Source organism: Ricinus communis, chromosome 1 (assembly GCF_019578655.1).
Source record: "Ricinus communis isolate WT05 ecotype wild-type chromosome 1, ASM1957865v1, whole genome shotgun sequence".
In the NCBI taxonomy this organism is placed as follows: Eukaryota; Viridiplantae; Streptophyta; class Magnoliopsida; order Malpighiales; family Euphorbiaceae; genus Ricinus; species Ricinus communis.
In genome coordinates this window covers 12,513,610-12,537,079 of record NC_063256.1, presented here as the reverse complement: position 1 = coordinate 12,537,079, position 23,470 = coordinate 12,513,610, and the positions used below count along the sequence as shown (strand labels likewise).

General features: G+C 31.4%; 2 protein-coding genes across 5 annotated transcripts; one reads left to right on the top strand and one right to left on the bottom strand.

The window, feature by feature from the left end:
• Positions 1 to 594: 594 nt before the first annotated feature.
• On the bottom strand, positions 595 to 8,185 carry LOC8285118 (histone-lysine N-methyltransferase ASHH3). Of its 4 annotated transcripts, none has more exons than XM_048377487.1 (13): positions 7,773 to 8,164; positions 7,050 to 7,185; positions 6,699 to 6,810; positions 4,929 to 5,028; positions 4,398 to 4,476; positions 4,112 to 4,283; positions 3,936 to 4,016; positions 3,585 to 3,759; positions 3,436 to 3,463; positions 3,244 to 3,334; positions 2,478 to 2,526; positions 2,310 to 2,392; positions 932 to 1,069 (listed from the first exon to the last, which is right to left on the bottom strand). In XM_048377487.1, the coding sequence occupies exons 1-12, from the start codon at positions 7,803 to 7,805 to the stop codon at positions 2,321 to 2,323; spliced, it is 1,128 nt and encodes a 375-aa protein (XP_048233444.1). In that variant the 5' UTR covers positions 7,806 to 8,164; the 3' UTR covers positions 932 to 1,069; positions 2,310 to 2,320. The 4 variants fall into 4 exon arrangements, with proteins under 4 accessions (XP_048233437.1, XP_048233436.1, XP_048233444.1 ...); XM_048377488.1 differs by having other exon boundaries at positions 935 to 1,072; positions 7,773 to 8,165; XM_048377480.1 differs by lacking the exons at positions 2,310 to 2,392; positions 2,478 to 2,526 and having other exon boundaries at positions 595 to 1,069; positions 7,773 to 7,846; positions 8,081 to 8,185.
• A 4,102-nt stretch (positions 8,186 to 12,287) lies between these two features.
• LOC8285119 (cysteine protease ATG4) lies at positions 12,288 to 22,802 on the top strand. Its single transcript, XM_002529179.4, has 10 exons — positions 12,288 to 12,586; positions 12,721 to 12,880; positions 13,755 to 14,283; positions 14,388 to 14,473; positions 14,617 to 14,667; positions 14,849 to 15,228; positions 20,751 to 20,889; positions 21,980 to 22,035; positions 22,130 to 22,200; positions 22,299 to 22,802. Exons 3-10 carry the CDS (start codon positions 13,830 to 13,832, stop codon positions 22,529 to 22,531), a joined length of 1,470 nt encoding a protein of 489 aa, XP_002529225.2. The 5' UTR covers positions 12,288 to 12,586; positions 12,721 to 12,880; positions 13,755 to 13,829; the 3' UTR covers positions 22,532 to 22,802.
• Positions 22,803 to 23,470: the final 668 nt, after the last annotated feature.

Here is a 23,470-nt window from a genome sequence, read left to right as displayed (position 1 = left end):
TGCATATTTGGACATTAGTTTCTTCCTTTTTCTTTTTTTTTAAATCTGAAAATTCAATAGCCACTTCTTTATCATCCCTCCAAGATTTTGCACACTAAAATTCATTTTTCAAAACAAATTGTCCCCTCTGTGGGTTGTATTGCATATACAAGACAATAAATATTAGTAAATCAATACCAAACCATATGATAGAAACCAAGAAATTAGCAAAAATCCAAGACTTTTTTTATAAGACCATTCTATAACTGAAAATAACATGCAGGATTGATGACTGTAAATCCACTAGTCACCATCTTACCAGCACCAGAGAAAGGCTTTCAACTTGGAGTTGTGGGGGGTTGGTTTTGGTTGGTGGGTAGGACCTACTACACCAACCCTAACCCAATTCCTCGCCAATTCCTCGCTGCACAACGACAATGTCAGTATGGCAATTCAGTCACAGCCATTTCTAATATCAATATCAAATCTGAAAGCCAATGACTCCAAGACAAAGAGTCTTATTATTATATATGCAACGGATATAAAGTGAGGAACTAAAGATAAATAAAAACCAGGAGCTCAATCAAATTATTCCAACCAACTGACCAAAATCTATTAGAAAAAAAAAGAAAAATATTATGTATATATCATAGTGGAGAAAGTGTTATTAGCCATAATGCTATTACAAGAATAGGAAAGTGTTTCTCCCTGGTTGACTTGATTCTTAAGCATGTGACACAACTCCAATGATGCTTCAAGTTCTCTTGCAAATGCCATAATCAACACAAGACTCTTTAAAATCACAATGCAAGGAGAAATCACATATCAGAACAATGGGATCTGATGCTGGATTACAGTATTCTTAATCATCAGCCTCTCCCAACTCTACCCTACAACTAATGCTCTGCTGATAATAACTACAGATCCTATTTCCTTATTCTATGAAGAAAAGAATTGCATTTGATAAATCTGCCACAACAACATTCTTGCGCCCTCTGTGCAAGATCGACCATGTTTTCTGTGAGCACGAAACATTATACAATCAATACAACACCCAGAAAACATTTGTCTATGAGAAGTCCTTTGCCACCTGCTACATAACAAATTAAAAAAGCAATGGAATCAATAATAAAGAATTATGTTGCAGTTTACAGGTAAGAAGTTATAAACTAAAACCAAGGCAAGAAACGTGGCATATCAGACATGCATGCATTTCACAGCAAACAGCCATATGTACAAGAACTTCAACAACTTGCACATAGCATGAACACAATGCTAAGGACTTCCAGCCGTTCATCAATAAAAGATCTCAATTTCAGTCATATAATAGAAATCACAAGTCAGAATCAGCAAATAAGCCGAAAATAAAAATACCTCTGCCATCCTAGGCAATACAGAAAACATACTGCCTCCAATTCAGCATCAAGTTCACGAATGGCCAGTGGCATAAAATAAAATAATGAGAAACCTCATTTTTAATCGTCCAGCAAAGCATAAATTCCAAAAATGCTCCATTCAGAAAAGATACAAATTATTCTTAAAAGTCAAAATTTGCGCTCTAGTCTAGAGTCATCAAGTTATCTCCGAACTTGGGATAGTTTATCATGTGAAAGGTGTTACAGTAGAACAGATTATTTAGTAAGTTTGAGGAATTGAGAATTCGCTGAAGAATATTCCTTCTTCTAACATTACATTCAAGATGAGGCTTCCAAGATAACTGCAACTTTTTCGCAGCTTAAACAGACGCATCCTATTTCCACTCCCTGGATAGAATAATCAGCCTGCATAGCTGTAGAGCTAAATCATTTTATTCATCTAGGCCCAGAAACTCTATCCAGTACTCTAGACACCTAGATCATCTTTCCAGAAGTAGGATGTGGAAGTGCCTGAAAGTTAAGGTACCACACACTCTGCCAACATAAGCAATCATTTGAAGTTCAACTTTCACCTCCTTAAGTTGCCCAAAAATATCAGTAGTACATGGCCCTATTTTGGCATTAGTGGGGCCAGGTTGTCTGCAGATTTGGGTATATCACAGAAGCGTGGGGAGGACTTGGCTGTTGGTCTGCCCACATATCTTTTACATGTCTTTTGGAGCAAGAAGCAGAAGAAGAATTATTTCAAAATAAAACAATGCCCTGTAACCACTTGAAGTGGTGGTGTGCAATCCAAAATACAATCACCTATGATTTAAGATTAGTTGTGCCATTGAGTTCAGAATCAACAACAAGCAGACCATAGTAACAACTGACTGATTGTCTCAAGATATATAAAATTGGTAAAAGAAACGCAGGAAAACAAAAGTGAGCACTGTCAATCACAAAAATTACCCTGAAGTTAGTTATAAAGATACAAATTCCCAATCTTCTTTTGACATGTCTAGAAACTCAACAACACCATCTTCAAACAATATCTGCAATGATACAAAATGCACTTAGATCTTTAGATGTGATCATGATGGTCATTCGTATCACAAACAGAGAACAAACTGTCCTTACCGCATGTTTTCTTAAATGCTTATCAAATCGTTTTATCATCCCAAAAGATCTAGAATGATGAAGCAGGGAAAAGAAAATAGTTAGTGCAATGTTTGCAGATGCAAATTATCAGAGCCCAGAACATTCTAATCAGACTTCTTAAGAGAAATCCTTAACAACTAAAAAGAACAACCAAGAACATAAAAACCATTCATATCTGACCAAATAAGTACATTCCTAAAACAAATCAACTTCAGTCTCTCGTTTATCTCCCTGATAAATCATAACTCAAAAGTGTTTGAGAAAACAAATTGTGATTCGGAAATAACTTTTGAGGTAATATGATAGCAAGGTGGGACTCAAAATCAGGAGGATAAAAATATAAGATTCATGGATATTGGACTCTGCAGTTTTTAACCATATTATGAGATGCCTGGCTATATAAATAAGTTGTCTGCATCAGCAAGTGACGAGCAAATTCTAAATGTTAGACATGCAAATAACATGAATATTTCCCACGGAAGGTAAATTAACACTCTTTTATTATGGCAAAAAGTTTCTGAAAATTTCAGTCACCGCTTGAAAGGTTTTAAGAATAGTATCAGCCTAATTCCTACCCCTGCAATCTTAAAATTCTAGTCCTGCTCCTGATTTTAAATATTGCAAAAGCTCACTAATTTTTTGTTTTCCAGAAATTATCTCTTAAAAGAAATTCAGATTGATTAAAGAACAGAAATAATGACCTTCAGATTATCAAAAGAATGGAATAACAACATTCTAAAACTACCTCTCATTAAGTGGACGAAAAAATTTTATCATTTCGCCAATGCAATTACGCGAGTATGTATGTCGGTCGCTATGAACATGTTGAGAACTCCCTGAAACAGAGGGTAATTACATGAAAAAGCAGAAAGAGTGCTTTTAACCATATTTGCATAGTTGCAGTCGTTAAATACATAAAGAAAAGGCCGTGGCTTACCTACATGCAAACCTCCATTCTGGTAAACCTTTACAGAAATAAATTCTAGAATCAGTCTACCTTCATGTGGACGTAGACAAAATATGCAAACAAAAAATTAGAAGTTGCAATGCCATAACTTGACACGCATAAGAATCTCTGATACATACATCTTTTCCAGATAAAATTGCTTTCAGTTTAGGAGAGGACACTGCCACCTGGCATGCTACTAATTTTAAAGCAGCATCTGATGACATCTTAGGCTTGCTGGGTTTAACCCCCAGCTTTCTCCTGCAGTCAACAGCACCGCAATGGCAGTCTTGATCTGCACCAAATTGAACAAACCTGCTAAACTTATTAGGTTGGACAAGGAACAAGTCTGAAAGAAAAAAGAAAAACAATTATAATTACAGTACAAAAACTTCGTCAAGCAGAAACAAGTGTTAATATGCATGTCCACTACATAGGCAACAAAATTTCAGCAAATGAATATGCAATAGAGATGATGCAAGTGCTCATACTGATAATCGTATGTCAGATGCTCGCCCTTCTTAATATTACGAGTTGCAAATATTCCGATTCTTGTCTCGCCATCAATAATCCTTGAGAAATATAAAAAAAATACAAAGTAATTAAACATGTAAAACTACGCCACTAACTATTAGGATTGAGAATAGAAATAAGGTCAGTGTCCAACCATTTCTGCATCTCAGTATTAGGAGAACAACTGTGGTTTATGTATCTTGACTTGTTTCCCTTGTAACTGGCATCAATAACCATATCACGATTTATTTCACACAAGTAAAAGTTTGTTTCTCCACGATGTTTCATATTCCAAAGCCTTTCTTCACAGGTCTTATCATCAATAACTGCAATAACATATATATGCTTAAGCAGCAAGTAATAGGCTGCAAAAAATGATGCAACAGGAAAATGTTACTGTAACTGCAATGGGGATAACAAGCAACAATTGGAAGTATCACCTTCACCAACATACTCTATTACAAACTCTCCTTGTTTAATATCTTCATCAGCCACAATCCCAGCTCCGCATTTCTCAGTCTACAGGCAAAACCAATTTAACTTCATAATATAAGTGTGTAAACAGGAAACAACAAATTCATGCAAAGCAAAACATATAAAAAAAAATCCAAAAGCATTGGAGAACACAAGCAAGAATGGAAAGCAAAATTTGTATATAAATTTACTATAACAAAAAGAGAAGCAATTATTTCCAGTTTGTATCCTAAATGCAGTGTGATTATACTATTGTATGTATACAAGTGTGTTTCGCTTGTAGCCTTGTAGGAGAAAGCAATAATATTATTACATAGTAGTTACTCTTTCCTAACTCGTAGAGCAATTAACATCAGTGCTGTAGTTTCTTTATCCTGACGCAGAGCATCACTTTTAGCCTTTACATAAGTCTTTCTCATATAGTATCCTATATGTTACTGAAGAACCACCAAGAATAGATATTATCCTTTCTTTTCCTGGACATGTAAGTCATATACCTGTACTAATTTCATCTTCTTCACAGGTCGGTGTTGGAATGGTTTGTTGAGACATGAATCACCACATTTGCATCCTGAAGAGCAGCTAGACAGTAGCATCCTGGATGGGAACAAGAAATTAAATCATAAAACTTCTAGTAAAAAGAAGGTTTCAAACAAATGAGGACCATTTGAAATAACAACTTTACATAAGGCGTGTATACAAAGTCACACAGCTTACTTAACCATCCCCAGTTACTGAGCAGTCAAAGAGGATAATGAACATGATACAAGTTATGTCTCTTGTTAAATTTAACATCATTTTGTTGGGCTTATCAATAAAAGGTTGGCAACATCATAAAGATCTACTTCAGACTCACGTGGCCAGCACCCAAAACTGCTATCAACCTAAGATGTGAACTGAATCTGACATATTTGAATGAAAAAATCAAAACAAGCATGTTCCAGCATAGAAATAAATCATAGTCGCAGCTACAATCACATGTAACAGAAATAGGGCTGCAACAGCCATTAACTAACAGTAATTGTTACTGTTAATTTTGCTTTTATAAGAAAGAGTAAATTTAATAAATATGAAACAATATTCAAGTATTTAACCAGAACTAAAAATGGAACTAACCAATGACTAAAATTTATTCACCTCAATAAAAGAAACAGTGAAAAGACAAAAACTCTCCCTTTAACTTGATTGTTTTATAATTACAACTTCCAAACTAAAACCAAGTAAAAATTTCATGTAGTAGATGTTTAAAGGATTTAGGTTGAAGAAAGATAAGAAAAGCACAAAAAAAGTGCCTTGAAGAAGTGAGGGGATACTGCCACACTGGGGATGCTAAACCTAAAGCTGCCAGCCAAAACAAAAAAGTTTCTGTACACATGTAATGGCTGCTACCCATGCAAGAAAATCTTCAATACATAGGCAGTACCAGCAATTAAACCAGTGACACTGTTAAGTGACATCCTTGACATTATCTGAGACTAAGAAATATCTAGCTAACCTATTAGACCATCTGCATCAAATTGGATAATTAACAGTTTCAAAAGATATCACAATATATCTATTCATAAATACATTATCATTGCACATATATGAGTCTCTACGGATAACTTCTCCCCCTCCCCCAAAACCCCCACCCACCCCCCCTGCCTCCTCCTTTCCCCAAAAGAAAACTCCTTGTCTAATTCTATATTTCAGGCTTTCTTTTGTCTCCATGTTTAACCACATATCTTGCTTTCTCGTTTATATCCTAATGAATAACTCTTAAAAGGTCAACCCAAGAGTATTTATCAAACTTCAAGCCAACAATCTATAATTTTATCTAAATCGCCCTAAATTAGGGACAAGGATAACAAATTTCCTCTGAATATTGAAAATAAGAATAAAAAATAAAATAAAAAATAAATAGATAGCAGACTAATTGAAACCTGCCAAACTACACCCTACTACAAATTTTCAAATGGAAGGCCAAACAATCCAAGAAAATGGCTTGACCCTTTAAATGTCCAAGCATTCTAATCCTGTAATAAATATACAACCAATTACTGGTTCTCAAAAACCCAAGTTTTCTAGGCTAACTGAAGATAACATTATCATATAAGGGTTGAAAATTGAAACTAATAATGCAATTGCCGAAAAAGAACACCACATCTGGTGACATTAAATCCAAAAAAGAGAATACATTGGACAAAAGCTTAATAAAGAGTCTATGTGGCCCTTAAATTTGTAATCTTTAATTCAGAAAAACCATAATAAACCAAGAATACTCTTACCCGCAATGGCAATCTCTATCACATACACCAGAAGAACCTGGCGATGGACCGCAGGAACAAAATATGCCATCATCCTCAAGACGTCTTTTAATTCTCTTGGTGAGATATATATCTAAAATTGTCAGTTTGTACAAATAAAATAATAAAGAGAGAAATGAAGGCCTACAGGAATATGATCAGGGCAACAAAAGAATCAAATTCATTAACAAGAAATCAAAGACAATTTAGAACAATGAATTTTCTTTTCCCAAAAGAGATACACTAAAATCATTCTCCTGCAAAGAAAATGAAGATTAGTAAGGCAACCACAATGAGATTATAAAGTAAAACTCATAAAATTTGAATGGATACTGCGCTTTATGAAGGTGTAGGGTGTCGGCTTGCATTTATTAAACCACTCTGGAAGTTCAAATTCAACTGGGTTGCCTATCTGCTTCAGCAACTTGTTGAATGCAATGTTGATGCGATTGTGATCACAATCAAAATTCTGATAAACAGAAGAAATACATAGGACAACATCTCAATCACAACAGTAACATGCTAAGCTTGATATAATTGAAAACTATATAATAATCCCACTTCAGAATATCCAATCTATTACATTATGAAGAAAAATGTAAAAACACACAATTTTGGAAAACAGAAAGTTTTCCAGACTTGCTACATATTTCAAATAAGATATCAAGAAAATGCAGCCCTCGATACCCATGCAATGTTTTTAATAATCAGAAATCACTACACAAATAGAATAAAAGAAGCACCGTGAATTCACTGTTGAAAACCTTAAATAGCCAAGGGAAAACAGCACAATGAGACTGCTATGTTGAAGAAAATGTTTTCAGTAGCATGTTGAGCTAATAAAAACTAGTAAGAACGGGAAAAAAAAAGGGCAACCCATTGTAGTACTACAAAATCTTCGTACAAGAATAACAAGTAAAAACATAAATGGAAAAGAATTTGAAAGAAAGAACTAAGAAAACATCAAGAAAATAACAAGTGAAAGAAGAAAACTAGAGTTTCAACAAAAAAGAAAAAAATACAATAGAAATTTGAGAAAAAAAAAAAAAAAAAAACCTTAGTAGCTACAGGCATGGCCTCGAGCAGCATCACCAACAAGAAGCAGAATGTGGATCATAAAATTGAATTAGCTACAACCAAGATTACATTACCAGGTCAGCATCTAATTACAAGTCTATGGATTCAAAAAAGGATTTAAAGAAGCAAATTAAACTGTAAAAGACCTAGAAGTATTGGGATACTTAGAGCTGACAAACACAACTAATAATAATTCGTGTGTAAGAGGAAGCAGGAGGTGAGAGGATAGAGAGAAATTTTGGGAGCAGAAAGTGGAAAAAGAGAGAGAGAGAGGGAAAGAGCTGTGCCTCTGAGTAAGCAGATCTTGGAAAGAGAGCGACGGAAGTTACGTTTCTCTCTATACGAAGCCAAACAGGGTTTGATAATGGCCACAACCCCAATTTTGAGCCAATTATGAATAAAAATAAATATTAAGGTATAATTTCTTTTTAAGTCTTTGTCTAAGAATATTTGGTCGTATAAACATAAAAAGCCTTTTTTAATTGATAATTAATTAGTAATACTGATATATATTTTAATAAATAACAAAAATATTTATATAAGGTTGTTTGGCATTTTTCTCTTTGAAAGTATTGTTTGGCATGCTTTTGTTACACTAAAAATCGGTTAAATTAAAATTTTAATAATTATTAAATTCTATTTATGTGTTTTGTAAATAAATAATAATAGTTGGACTCATTAATTTTTATATAATAAATAATAGAATAATGATTAAATTTAGATTGAAAAATATAAAATTTTATATAATTTTTATAAAATATAATTTTAAATTTAATCTAATGATATCTAAAATCTAATAAACTATGACTCTTCGGTAATTAAAAAATTTAATATTTATAATTTCATGTTCTTTTAAGAATAAAAATTTACAAATTTTTGTTGTTTAAGATAATAAGATCAAAATTATTTTTTATGGATTTATAAGAAAACATGCAAAATACGATAAAAATAATAATAAAAATTTCCAAGTACTATTAAGAATATCATTGATTAAAGTCACAAAACAATTAAATTGAATAAGATATTCAATCTAACTTAGAAGATTCTTGTTCTTTGTTTATTATTGATAAGGTTGATAATGCACATGGCTATTTAAAATAATGATCACTTAGAAGAGATGGAATGAAATGGGAAAAATTGGAATGCTAATTCTCAAGCAAGGATAAATTAATTGACCAAGATGTTTTGACTTTCAATTTCTCTTATACCTGTCACCTTTGTCGTCTTTATATACATTGTTTTTTAATAACTTCGAACTAGGAATACTATAAGCATTGACATAACTTTTAAGTTGGGATTTGTTCTCCTGAATGGAATTGATAACTTGATCAAGCAATTTAGCTATTAACAAGTGTCTTGAAGTTTGATTGAGATCTGAAGTGCCTACAACAATGATTAGAAAATACCATATGAGATTTTTCGGTTACGTACACTGATAGTTAAGTGTCAGTAAAAGTCATAATGTAAATTTGTATTGATTGTAAAAGAATGAAAATACCCGACACGTTGTGTTGTAGTGCTCTATATAGGGACTAAAGATCTCATAGTCCTACAACTTCATGAACGTAAACCCTATAGTCCCTTAATTCTATTAGGATTTGTTTTCTTGGTCATATAACAAAGTCTTTAGTCGAATCGGATTACTTTATTAGAGTTTGACTATGATTGGGTCTTCGAGACTATAAGTTGTATCTTAAATTTGGATTTAGTCAACCCGTATTTTTCAGTTATAATTCGGCACAGAATGTTCAGTTATCACCACTTAATTAAAAACACGAACTATAATATAAATATTAAATCCATTATAGGCCGATTACACATGTCCAATCACTATATAGTTATTTAACATTGAATTAAGTTCAATATATATAAGTTTAAACTCATATCTCAAGCTTCATTTTATTCTTAACTTTAAAGTGTTTGATAAAAGATTAGCTAACATATTAGAAATAAATATAAATTATAAATTAAACTTCTCTAATTTAATATTAATTTTCTAATTAATTTACTTCATTTTTATAAATCAATTTTGGCATCTAGTAATACATCGTGACAATCCAAAAGTGTATGAATAATTAAAATGCTTTTAATTAGTATTGATGTGAGCAATCTTTCTATATAATTCAATCATTTCATTATTCCTTTATCACTACTTACTCATAGAATATAAATGCAAGCATCGACTCTATATTTGAATCAATTATATTTAAGAATAATTACTATTTACCTTATATATTTTTACAAATTATTCTAGTTACCTCTTAATATTTTAATATTATATTATTACATCATTCTATTTTGGAATTTTGTATTAAAAACATCGTTTGTCATAATTTTTATTAAACAATTGTTAACTAAGTTTGGTTTGTACTTTTTGCTATATGGTTTTTGGTGTAATATATAATTTGCCTCCGATAGTTTATGTATATACTAGAATCTCTCGAAGTCAAGACTATCAAAAGACTAAATTGACAAAAAAATAATTTAATTATTAAATTTTATTGTTAATTATCAAAAACTTGTACACTTATCTTTAAATCAAAGTAAAAAAAATTCTATTTTTAACAAAAGTCAATTTTAGTGTATGTATAAATACAATTAATTAGTTTTCTTTTACTTACTCTAATTTCTAGCATAATTAGATCTTAGTTAAATTTAAATATTTTAAAAATATTTATATTTATCAAAATATTAAAATTCATATAATTTAAATTTAAATTATCAAAAATAAAATAAATATTATTTTTATTATAATTTTTACATTAGAATTATAACTTTAATAAGAATTTGAGGATCAAATTATATTTTTTTCTAACCAATTTAATTATGTAATTGCATTGACTTTCAAAACGCAAGAGATTTTAGTCAATAAATAAAATAAGGGAGTAATACACTAAAATTTAGGAGGAAATGATTGTTTAACATAAATTCTGATGGAATGGTTGTTAATATAAATTACAAAATAGAAAGATAAAAAAAATATAATTTTTCAATGTTAAAGGAGTAAGTAGTGTAATATAGAAAAATAGATTAATTATATAATAATTACTCTTATATTTATTATTGATAAATGCATATAACGTATAAACTAAGGTCTATGAAACATTTTTATAATCTTCGTTCATACTACCTTGGCCAATGATTTACTTTTAACAATACTAAAAATCATTAAAATAAAGGCCATAATAAATTACTTTGAGCAATGCATTTTTATTAATAACTTACCGTACTCTTGTTATATCAAATAATTATCTCTTAAACCATTCATAATTATAAAAATATAGTATCAAAGCGTAACAATCTTCATATAAGATAATATATTATTTATCATGGATCACAAATTTATACAGTTATTACTAAAGTATTTATTGTTCAAGACACTTGAATAAAATTTTATGTGTCAAAATATAGTAACCTTTGTCAAAAAATAATTTATACTTAAGAATTTAATATATACTAGTTGTTACCGGTACATTGCACAATTGTTGTTATTATTTTAATTATAAAATCAAGTTTATAAATAAATTTTAAATTTTTTTAATTTGTAATATTTATTATAAAATATTAAAAAATAACATCAAATTAGATATTTTTAAATATTGTTTAAATATTTTTATTTTAAAAATCTTATTTGTATAATAATTAAAAATTATTCATTAATTAATATTAATTTTAGATAATTGATATTATCAACATAATTGATATTATCAATATAATTGATATTAGCATTTTGCAAGATTACAAATTATTAAATAAATAAATAAATTAGTTTTTAATAAATATCATATTAAAATATGATTTAGAATATTATTTCTAAAATTGAAATTATTATCTAATAAAAATAAATAAATTAAAAACAATAAAATTTTATATAAATTTAAATTTTATATAATATTATATTATATATATATAATTTATTATTAAAAATATAATTATACTTCATATTTCAAAATTTAAAATTTAATATATAGATATATAAATGCAGAGATACTAGATTTATATTAGATCTTTGTTATTATAATTTATACATCTAATAAAAATTAACCTTTTTTTTCAGAACACTTTAGAATCCTAAAAATATTTTCAAAATTTTATTTGTATAATAATTAAAAATTATTTATTAATTAATAATATTTTATAAATTAATATTATCAATATAATTAATTACTATTTTGTAATATTATTAAATAATTAAAAAATTAGTTTTTGATAAATGTCATACTAAAATGTTATATAAAATATTATTTCTAGAATTGAAATTATTATTTAACAAAAATAATTTATTAATTAATAAATTAATTAAGAATAATAAAATATATAAATTTAAATTAATCCGAAATTGTGGTATGGGATCTTTATTATTATAATTTACATATCTAATAAAAATTTACCTAATTTTTAAATATTATTTTTTCAAAACACTTTAATCCTAAAAATATCTTTAACTATAAATAAGAGACAGTATTCTGATTTTTTTCTTTTGCAAAAATGAATAAATAAAATAAAATACAATAAAATTTTAGAATTGAAATTCTTCTTTCCTGGAGTTACAGCAATGATCTTCTTGTAACAGACTACACAACTCAAAACCCACATGTCGTTAGCCCAAAAAATCCTCATTTCAGTGTCACACTGTCCCAGGAGAATTTAAAGTTAGAACAATTACAAGAAATTCGATTCAATTGAGAGATAGAGAGAAAGGAGAGAATTCGATTCGAAAAAAACAAGAAAAAAGAAGAAGAAGAATTTGATTGAAGCAGCTACCTATAATTGATTGAAGAAGATTAACCAAGGTTTGATTTTGTTTTCTTCGGTTCTTCTTCTCTCTTTCTTTTTAGTTTCTTCAAAATAAAGAAAAGAAAAGAAAATCTAACTATCTCTCTTCTGCTACTTTTTCCTTTTTCTTTTTTGTTTTTAATATATGCAGTAAACCCGAGTCCATATAATTTCCAAGAACAGAGAGACTTACAAAAGATTCAATCAAGAATCATATCTTGGCGATTTCGCAATTGGGTTTGGGTTTGGGTTGCATTACATAACCCAAAACCTACAAGAATTTGTGCTACTGGATTATAACGAGCTAATTGGTATGTCATCGTCAAAGTTCTTGTTTTTCGTTCTTCTTATTTTTTTTCTTTCCTTCTCTAAATGCAATTTAAATTAGCTTATTCCAAGATAAATTAGATTTCTGCTTTTCTTTTTCTATTTTCCTTGGGTTCCTTTTTTTTTAAAAAAAAAAAAAAATTCTAACTAAAATGAAATCATGTCTAGAAAGTCAATCTTGATGCTAAATTTTCCTTTTTTTTTGTTTGTTGAACAGAATTTTAAATTGTTAAATAATCCTTGCATAGACCAACTATTTTGTTAGTGTGCGTGTGTGTATATAAGTTAAAAGAGGGGATTGGGCAATGATGCATTGAAAACATTTTCCTGTCTTGCTGGACTTTTATATGGAAATGTCATCTTTTCAAAAAGAAAAAAAGTGGCAATTGATTTAATTGGGAGATTGAGTGAGATGGGTTTGTTGGATGTGTATTCATGACAAATCCTCTATTTCCTTCACTTGCTTATTGAAGTGAATATTTGTATTTGTACCACCGGATGAGAGAATTTGAAGGAAATATATTAGTATTTTTATTCTTCATAACTTGGGCGCATCCTATATGGTGATTCTTGGTAGGATTTGGATCTAACTAGACACAATGCAAAACCTATTGCTATTGTATCTGCTCAGTAAATGTAACAAGTTCATGAAGTTGAAGTCAGGATGTATCATGTTGTTGCATTCAGTTTGAGATATAGAGATATTTACAAGGGCTTGAAACTGTAATGTTTTTCATGGAGTTAGACTTTATGAATATGCCTCTTTCTGTTTACAACAGGGTGCATTACTTGTATGTTTGTCAGTCTCATGTATCATGGTTTCTGCTGGAAACTGAGTTTATGTCTTTTGGTCTTCAGCTGCTAAACCTTCAAACCAGGATCGTGTCTATGAGCAGATTCCATCAGTCTATGCTAAACCTTCATGCCTAGGTTATGAAGGGTTTTCGTGAGAGGGTTGCCTCAAGATGTTCTTCTAAATGTCCAGTTGATACCCCGAATAGATCTTTGACATCTGATTGTTTGGAATCAGGGTCTAATTTCTCCACCAAGGGCTCTTTATGGTCAAGCTTCTTTGCATCTGCTTTCTCAGTGTTTGAAACATATCGCGAGTCACCACCAGCTTCAGAGAAGAAAGGAAGCCACTCTAGACACAATGGTTGGACGTCAGCTGTGAAGAAAATTGTGTCAGGTGGCTCAATGAGGAGGATTCACGAGCGTGTATTAGGACCAAGCAGGACTGGGATATCTAGCACAACTAGTGACATATGGCTTCTAGGTGTGTGCTATAAGATATCAGAAGATGAGTCTGGGAATGCAGATACTGGCAATGGATTAGCTGAATTTACACATGATTATTCATCACGAATTTTGATGACGTATAGAAGAGGTTTGTGTTTTCTAGCTGCTGTTCACTTCAGCAGATATGTAAATATAGCTTTGTTAAACTAAATAATTGGGGAGAGATTTTATTTATTTATTTTAAAAATACAGGCTTTGATGCAATTGGAGATTCAAAATATATCAGTGATGTGGGTTGGGGTTGCATGTTAAGAAGCAGTCAGATGCTTGTTGCTCAGGTATATTGCTTTATCATTTTTCTCGTCAACATTATTCTGAGATGATCGCATTTTTTTCATATAATTTGCTGAACCCTTGCTCATTTGTGTTATTTCTTCTATGCATTCGTCTTAACTAATGAGTTTATCTGGTGATGTTGTAGGCATTGCTTTTTCATAAATTGGGGAGAGCTTGGACAAAACCTTTCCAGAAGGTGAGGTGAATGGTATTAGTTTTTCTGATAGTTCATTAGTTTCTTTCTTTGTTCTGCTATTCCTTTCTTCCAGTCTGTTATGGAAACTAAATACATTCTATCCTTTAGCCGAACCATGAATTGCATTTAGTGCCTAGTGAGAGCGCTCAATTTTTATGTTTATTTTTATTTAATTATGCAGCCTATGGATCAAGCATATGTTGAGATCTTACACCTTTTTGGTGATTCTGAGGCAGCACCTTTCTCTATCCACAATCTAATTCAGGCAGGAAAAGCTTATAGCCTTGCAGCTGGGTCATGGGTAGGCCCATATGCCATGTGCCGCTCCTGGGAATCTCTTGCCCGTTCTAAGAGAGAGGAAAACAGCCTTGAATACCAGTCACTTCCAATGGCTGTTTACGTGGTTTCTGGTGATGAAGATGGGGAGAGAGGTGGTGCTCCAGTTGTCTACATTGAAGATGCCTCTAGACATTGTTTAGAGTTTTCAAGAGGGCAAGCTGATTGGACACCAATTCTTCTGTTGGTGCCTTTGGTTCTTGGACTTGACAAAGTTAATCCAAGGTTTGTCATCATTTTCTCTGATTTTATCTTGTATACTGAAATCATTCTTTTCTGGTTCCCTTTTAATTTATTCACTTTATTTCTCTTTATCCATATTATATTTGTAACATCCATCTGTAAACATAGGTAATGAAAATATAAGAATTAATAGAGAACTTTATACAAATATCATAAGAGAAATGAGGAGGTCCTTTGACCGTCTATGTTTGTGTGTATGTGTTAAAAAAAATGTAACACCCATGTAATAAAATTCAAATAATAACATAGAGGTAATTCTTGTGAGAAGTTCTAGAGTTCTGATACGGGACATATAAAACTGGATGATATAAGAATATGAATCAGTTCTTCTGTGGTCTCTCTCTCTCTCTCTCTCTCTCTTGCTTTTCTATTTTGAAAGGTTATTTAGAAGTTTGGTTTTAGTATAACTCTGTAATTAGGAGCTAGTTGACTATATTTGCCTTTGTTCTTAGATTAGCTTGATCATTTGGTTTTTCTGTTATGTTTGTTGAGTTTCATATTGAGCACTGGACTGATGCATGGATCAGTTTCTGAAATTTCTTTGCCCATTTCATTTCAATGACTTTTGATTGATTAGCATCATGTTTAGGTTTTTGCTTTTGGTCCCTTGCATTTATGTGATAAACTATAGCTTTGTTATTTATTCTTGCGACTTGAAGTAAGTATCCTTGTAGATAATTTGGGACACAGCGTGTGCGGTACTTGTTATGTAAAGGGAACAAATTCATTAAAAAGAGAAATTTATCATGTATGTGGGTAGACTGAGGCTATTGTCATTTGTTTAATGCCATCCAAAGAGTTAATGCATTGGGTTGCATTGTGATCTTGTAGGAAAAGATAAATTCTAGTGCTACATGTCTTTTTCTAGATGCATTATCAGGCTTGGAGTTATTCAATTGGATTTTGCACTCTAAATGATAGTATGTTTACTAATTGAAAGCTGGAGAGAAAATGAGTTTCAAAGGCTCGGACTAGATATTGTTTATTAATTCAATTAATCAGTGTAGCTTAATAGAATTACTAGGATTTGTATCATATGTCTTCTAGAAAGGGGTAAATGTGCTGTTTTTAGGAGGGGAGATTGCCAAAATATAGAAAATTTGAAGTAGTTAGTTATAGTCATGAAATCAGAATAAGTGATAAATCTAATTAAGCAAATTAAACAATTTTTTTAGCAGAAACTATGTTGTTTTTGAAGTTAACAAGAAATGTAGGAAGTTTGGTCAATGTTTTATTGGCCTCGAGCTCAAACCAAATAAGTGGATGTCATAATCTTTTTTCTTAGTTATTATGTTTTATTATCATTGTTTCTCTTGAGTAAACCATAAATTATTATAGGTCTAATTACCTAAAAATTCCTCAACTTTTAACATTTTAACAATTTTAACTAATTCTTTCAGTTTTTTTTGTAGAAAGTCCCGTATTTTTATTTTTGTTTCTAAAATACAATCCGGCCACCAAAAATTTGGCCTCATGGTGGTTTTTTGTGCTGACGTGTTATTTTTTGCAAAACAAAAAAATAAAACGAGTCAGCAAAATATGGCTGACTCATCAAACTCATGAACAATTGTGTGTATATATTCTACTAGTCTCTTTTATTTCATTTCTCTACCCTACCGCCGCCACACCACATTGCTGGCTCCAAAACTCACCCAAAAAAATCTATAATCTAGCAGAAAAAAACTCACTTCACAATGTCCGATAACGATGTACATCATCAAAGGAGGAGGTTGCGATGATGATGTTAGTGGAGAAGATGTCGTTAGTTGAGACTATGTTACTGTGGAATCCACCTCCCTCTCTACTCGAGTAATGACCATTGCTCTGCCTCTCTTGGCATTTTAACCCATCTCAACAATCACTGATTTGTAATGTGAAAATACACCACTTAATTTCTTGCTACACTTTGAGAACAACACAAAGAATCTGTTAATGGGTTTATTGAGGTCGATAAATTCAAGAAGTAAGATTCAGGTTTAGAAATGGGTGTTTCTCATTTGATTTTTATCAGATCTTTTAATTGTTCTTAGAGACAAACCTATTGACATCAAGAACACCCCAAGAAGAAGCTGCCAATGCATAAGATAGAAGCCCATCTGGTAGAGACTCCATTAGTGGGTTTTTGAGGTCTGCTCAAACCCATTAATTTGAATCAAAAGAGCTCCAGCTATAAAAAGGCTACCTTCTTGTAGAAAGACTTTTTTGGGGCTACAATGAGAAAACAAAAGATTCCATTGTGATTTAGAGAATGAAAAGAACAAAAATGAAAAAGCCAGTAGCTGATCGTATCTAAATAGGAAAGGGAAGAAGAGATTTTAAAAATAATGCTGCTCTTGTTGTAGCTTTAAGCTTTTTTAATTTAGTTATTAATTTTGCCTTTTAGCTTATTGGATGAGTCAGCAACAATTGCTGACTCATTCCTTTTTTTAATAAGATATCCAGTCAGCGAAAATCACTGCAACTGGTGGTCGGATTGCATTTTAGAAAAAATATTAGAAATTTAGTGGTTTCTGTGAAAAAGTTGTTAGAATTGGTTAAAATTGTTAAAATATTAAAAGTTGGGAAATTTTTAGGTAATTAGGCCAATTATATATGATCATTATGTTTGTGAATTAATATTCTTTGCATATATAAAACTTGCTAGATTTCTGGAATGGTTATTAATGTTAGGTCTCCTTGTGTATGTTCATAGTAAGGATTAGCAAGTTGTCCCAATAGTTTAAACATGTAATACGTTTCTATAAGAATATACCCAGTATTAGTTTCATAGTATTGTAGAAATTTCTAAACAGCTCCGGAGTGTAGGGAGTGATAATATTCAAGTTAAATATTTCACCTTGCTATAATCCTCAGTTTCTCTAGTTTGATCAATATAGATACATCATGACTTGAGGGGCGCCCATTTCATGTATTAGAGAGGCTTGTTCCTCAGATTTGGATGTTCTATGAAAAAATCCTGATTCTAGTATTCGCTGTAGAAATTTGTGATGGAGAGTTATGTGGCAATTAATTTAATCCTTCAAATTTAGTATTATGGTTGCATTACCTCGATTGATCCGACTCTTTTACTTTTCAGTAGAAATTTTTATGAGAAGGTTGATGTTTTTGGTGGAATCATTACCTATGCCCAAACATGAATCAGATGAAAGTTTTTGGTTGCTAAAATTAACTATAGAATCTGACCAACTGTCTTGAAGTAAGTTTTTTTTGTATATCAGTTAACATGGAAATCTTGAGCTGATTTTGATGCGGACAAGGACAATATCAAGAAAAATTAATTTGAGGAATCAAGAGATTTAGAATTTTGATCTAATATTTTATAATTTCAATATCCAAAGGGTATTTCTGTAATCTCTTGCTTTGCTTGGGGTATTTCTGTAATTTCTAACTTTGCTGGAACAGTAGTTAAATTTAATTTTAAGAGTTTTTGTTATGTTTTAAGTCTGATTTAGGAGTTTTAGTCGGTTTAGTATTTCCTAGTTAATATTAGTTTCTATTTTCCTAGTTTAGGATTCATAATCCTAGTTAGGGTTAGTTTAGTCTATAAATATCTAGGCTTGTAACAATTATTATTCAGTTTTTAGATTCAATAAACAAGATTTCCTGCAAATTGCTGCTGTAGAATTGTGTTTCAATTCTCTTTAGGTGTGACTCCTAAACCTTCTAAGTATTGACTCTTAGAAGTTTTCTTATATTTCCTTTCCTTCTCTTCTATTTTAGATCTGAATTCTATCAAATCAGACCTAAAATTGAAATTTAAAACCTTTATTTCCCGCAAAAATCAACATAGAACAGGTTATCTAAATTTGTCTTACATCAATTTTGGTATCAGATCTGAAGATCCTTATAGTTTGATGTTTTGATCTTCATCAACAATGGGAATATATGATTTATGTTATGAAGGATGTGATCCTACAAAATTTTGTAATTGGATGGATTCTCTCAAATTTACTTTATTCCTACAACTACGAGGAACTGCATACGATCGGATATGCAAAGTGTAATTTGATAGGATCTGCAAAATTATGGTGGTTTAACGTTGAGTATGATATATGAATGGGGAGGCAACTTCAAATTAATACATGGCAATAGATGAAGACAAAGCTTAGAAAAAAAGATTTGGCACTGTATTATTGCCAAAGAATGCCTGAAAAGGTACATAAATCAACATATAGCTGCATGCCAATGGCTAATTACTTGAACCAATCTGAAGCGCTGAATTCTTTTCATCAAGAGCGTGAATTGAAGATCGTTTGAATGTTATGATGGATGAATTGTTTAGAAGGTCCCTCCAAACCCTAGTAATCAAACTTCTAAAATCATTAGTCTCTCTATAAAAACCAGGCCTAAGTCTACAAGTTGCATCTAAAGATCGTTGGAGAACAATGTCTGCAAGTTGATCAAAGCCTACAAACCGTAGCCAAACCAAACATAAGACCTGATTTGCTGGAACAGCAGTTAAAATTTATTTTAGGAGTCTTTGTTTTATTTAAGTCTGATTTAGGAGTTTTAGTTGGTTTAGTATTTCCTAGTTGGTATTAGTTTATAATTTTTCTAGTTCAGGATTTCTAATCTAAGTAGTATTAGGATTGGTTTTAGTCTATAGATATCTATGCTTGTGACAATTATTACTCAGTTTTTTTCAGATTCAAAAAACAAGATTTCCTGCAAATTGCTGCTCTAGAATTGTGTTTCAATTCTCTTTAGGCGTGACTCCCAAACTTTTATGTAGATTTTGACTGATGGTTACCTGATTGAACTGAATCATTTTTCCTAATTAAGTTATATGCTATTCTACCAATTGGACCTTCAAAGTTGAACCACAATAATACCAATTGCAATACCACATTTTTTGCTCCTCCACTACATATTTTTTCCAGTAAAAGAAGTAATGCAATTTCTTTTAAATGCTCAAACTTTTTCAAGAAAATGTTTCCAGTTGGCATCCTATTGCTTGGGGGCATGGGAAACTATTGGAGAGGGTCTAGTTCTTTTTGTTAAGACTTCTTGTATGTATCTGTAGGCTAGCCATGTACAGAATTTAAGAAGTTTTATTAGCCACCTAAAAGAAATGGAAGAATGTGCTGAGTTATTACAATGTTTTAGAGGCTCATAAAGGTCCACTCGTGGGGCCAGGGCCATAAAGGCCTTTATGATATTATGTCATAGCCTGCTAATTTATCTCCCAATCATGGTAGGTTCTTCAATCACTGTTTTAGCTATATTAGGCTTATGATATGAATATGTCATTGTTCACACATCATATGTAGCAATTCGATATTATTATCAATCAAATTACTTTACATTCTTTTCTTTTTCTGCTACCAACAAATAAAATCATTTTATTTTTATGACTTCAATTCTCCTTATAAAACATTAAGTCACAGACAGGAGTATGGCACTGAAACTCTTGTTGTTCTTCTGGATAAAGTAAATATTATTTGGGATTGTATTTGAGCATATTTCACATATGTTAACCGTTTCTTTTATCAAATTATTACCAGGTACATACCATCACTGCAGGCGACATTCACCTTCTCCCAAAGCCTTGGCATTATGGGTGGGAAACCTGGTGCCTCAACCTATATTGTGGGTGTGCAAGATGACAATGCTTTTTACCTTGATCCGCATGAAGTTCAATCGGTAAAGCTTGATTATATTTAAATTGCTTTTCCTTTTTAGTTCATTGTATCTAGCATCACCTTTTTTGAAACGCCTGTAATTGACTAACTAATATTGTCAAATTACCAAATATTAACAGTATCTATTTTGCTTCATATGTGTATGGGGAGGGGGTTGTTGAGGTTGCTATTTAATCGAATCAAGGACCTTTTATTTTTCAAAGTAAAAAACCTACCAGCTAACTGAGCCTTCTGTAGTGTATGGACAGTTGAGGGCATGCGTTGTGCCAAAACAGTTCATGTTTAACCTGATTGTACCCTTCAATTTAGCTGTCTCTCATGTTTATAATAAAAGGAAGATAACCCACAGTTTCCCTGAACTACAGGGTAGAACTGATAATGTACTTCATTTTATAGATTAAACAACTTCACCTATTTAATTTAGAAGGTAGTTCTTGGAACCTAAACAGATATAAGGAGAGCTAACCTAAACGGATCAGGAGAGCTATGTTATTCCAAATAGTATAAAAGATAGTGACATGGCTAAGACCTAAATTAGCCTTTCATACAGCAGTGTTCTTCACCTTGAATAGACATAGAAGTATTTGGTACAGGAAAGTTATATTAGGAGCTACAAGCTCGGCAGAAATTGATAGTTTCTAGGATGTTGCTGACATATTCATGTTGATAAACATTTTGATATTTGACCTTCTGCTTGAGATGCAGACTGCTATAATTTATTGCTGGATGTATTATGTGTGCTGCTGGATTTGTAGCAAATTTACAGAGGGTGCATTACTATGACTATTTCTCATGAGGTTTGATAGAACTAAGTAGTGCATCCTATATTGTTAAAAGTGAACAAAACGATTCCATTGACTTCAATTCCAATTGATAATTTTGTCCTCATAGAGTATCATATCATATACTAGGCCTTTTTGCCATTTCAAGATGAACCAAGATACTTTTCATCTTTATTCCTCTTACTTTGTGTGTGTGTGCATGCAATACATATTACACAAAAGTTTGATGCTGTATATTTTTTTGGCTGGAAAACAACACTGTTAGACGGGTTTGAATTGATTGTGAACTGTTAATGGTTGGATATTCAGGTGGTCAACATTGGCAGAGATGACATAGAGGCTGATACTTCATCTTACCACAGCGAGTAAGCTTCTTTTTAGCACTGATTTTATTCATGTATTGATCGTGAGAGTTAAATTCTATTGTCTCTGCTTATTAAATTCTAATAATTTTTCCAGCATCGTACGGCATATACCTCTGCACTCAATTGATCCATCATTGGCAATTGGATTTTATTGCCGAGACAAAGGTAGCTGCTTTAACTTGGCCCTCTAAATATTTTAGCTATACGAACTCGTCGACCAGGGTATCTTACCTCCATTGTTTTTCCCATTTGCTGCTGGGCAGATGATTTTGATGAATTCTGTCTGCTGGCATCCAAGCTGGCAGATGACTCACAGGGTGCGCCGTTATTTACTGTGGCTCACTGTCATAAATTGCCAAAGCCAGTAAGCCATGGTGACATGTTAAACAATGAAGATGATGAGGTTCAAGAGGATGATTCTGTTAATGTGATGATGCCTGTGAATGATGACGCAGAAGGCGGGGGTGCCCAAGAGGATGAATGGCAACTCCTTTAATTAGTTACCACTTTGGAGATTCAAACTTTTTACATGGTTCTGCTTGTAATAGGGTAACATACCCAATTCATACATCAGCTCTGACTTGTGTTTCTGTTCGTTATTCTTGTTTTGGATTTAACATTTGTAGAAAACAGAAAAAAGAAGAACTAGCAAAAAGTACAGGAGTCCACTCGAATACTATAATTCTTTTCAAATTGTTTTTAAAGGTGTTAGCAAATTTAACAAAGTTGTTAATATTGTAAGATAAAAATGCTGGAATTTCAGTTTAGCCGTTTGTGTTCCCTGCTTCATGATATGTTAACTTTCGGAATAAAGTCAATTTAGCCACTGAATTTGCCCTGTTGGGCTCAATTTGATTTCATTCTTAATAAAAATATTTATGGACATTTTATTTTAGATTTTTGTATATTTAGATGTTTTTTAGATAAAAATGAGTTATGTGTTATCTAAAAGGAGTGTGGATAATAAAAAATAAAAAATTTTAATTTTATAAAATTAGATTAAATTATTTAAATTATAAATTATAAATTAAATATTAAATATTAATATCTTAAATAAAAAAACTACCAAAAAAATATTGGACTTTATTCCTTAACTTTTCTTTTTAATGGTCCAGAACACGAATACTGGAAAAAATTTATCCGAAGATTCCTCTTGATTTAACAGTTTGGGTTACAAATATCCTTCCGTAGGCATATTGTTTTTGTTTTAGATAAGATTTTGGGTTTTTCTGTTTCGCTTCTGACTCTTGCATTTTATCAGCTTCTAACATCACAAGCTGCGAAGTACTTGTTTAATACTTCATAAATAATTGAAAAAACTCTTTATTATCTCCATATGTTTGCTAAGCTAAAGATAAACATTGTCTTCATGCTTCCAATGCAGTGGATAGATCCCATCTTCATTATGAAGAGATATATCAGATACTGTGAAATT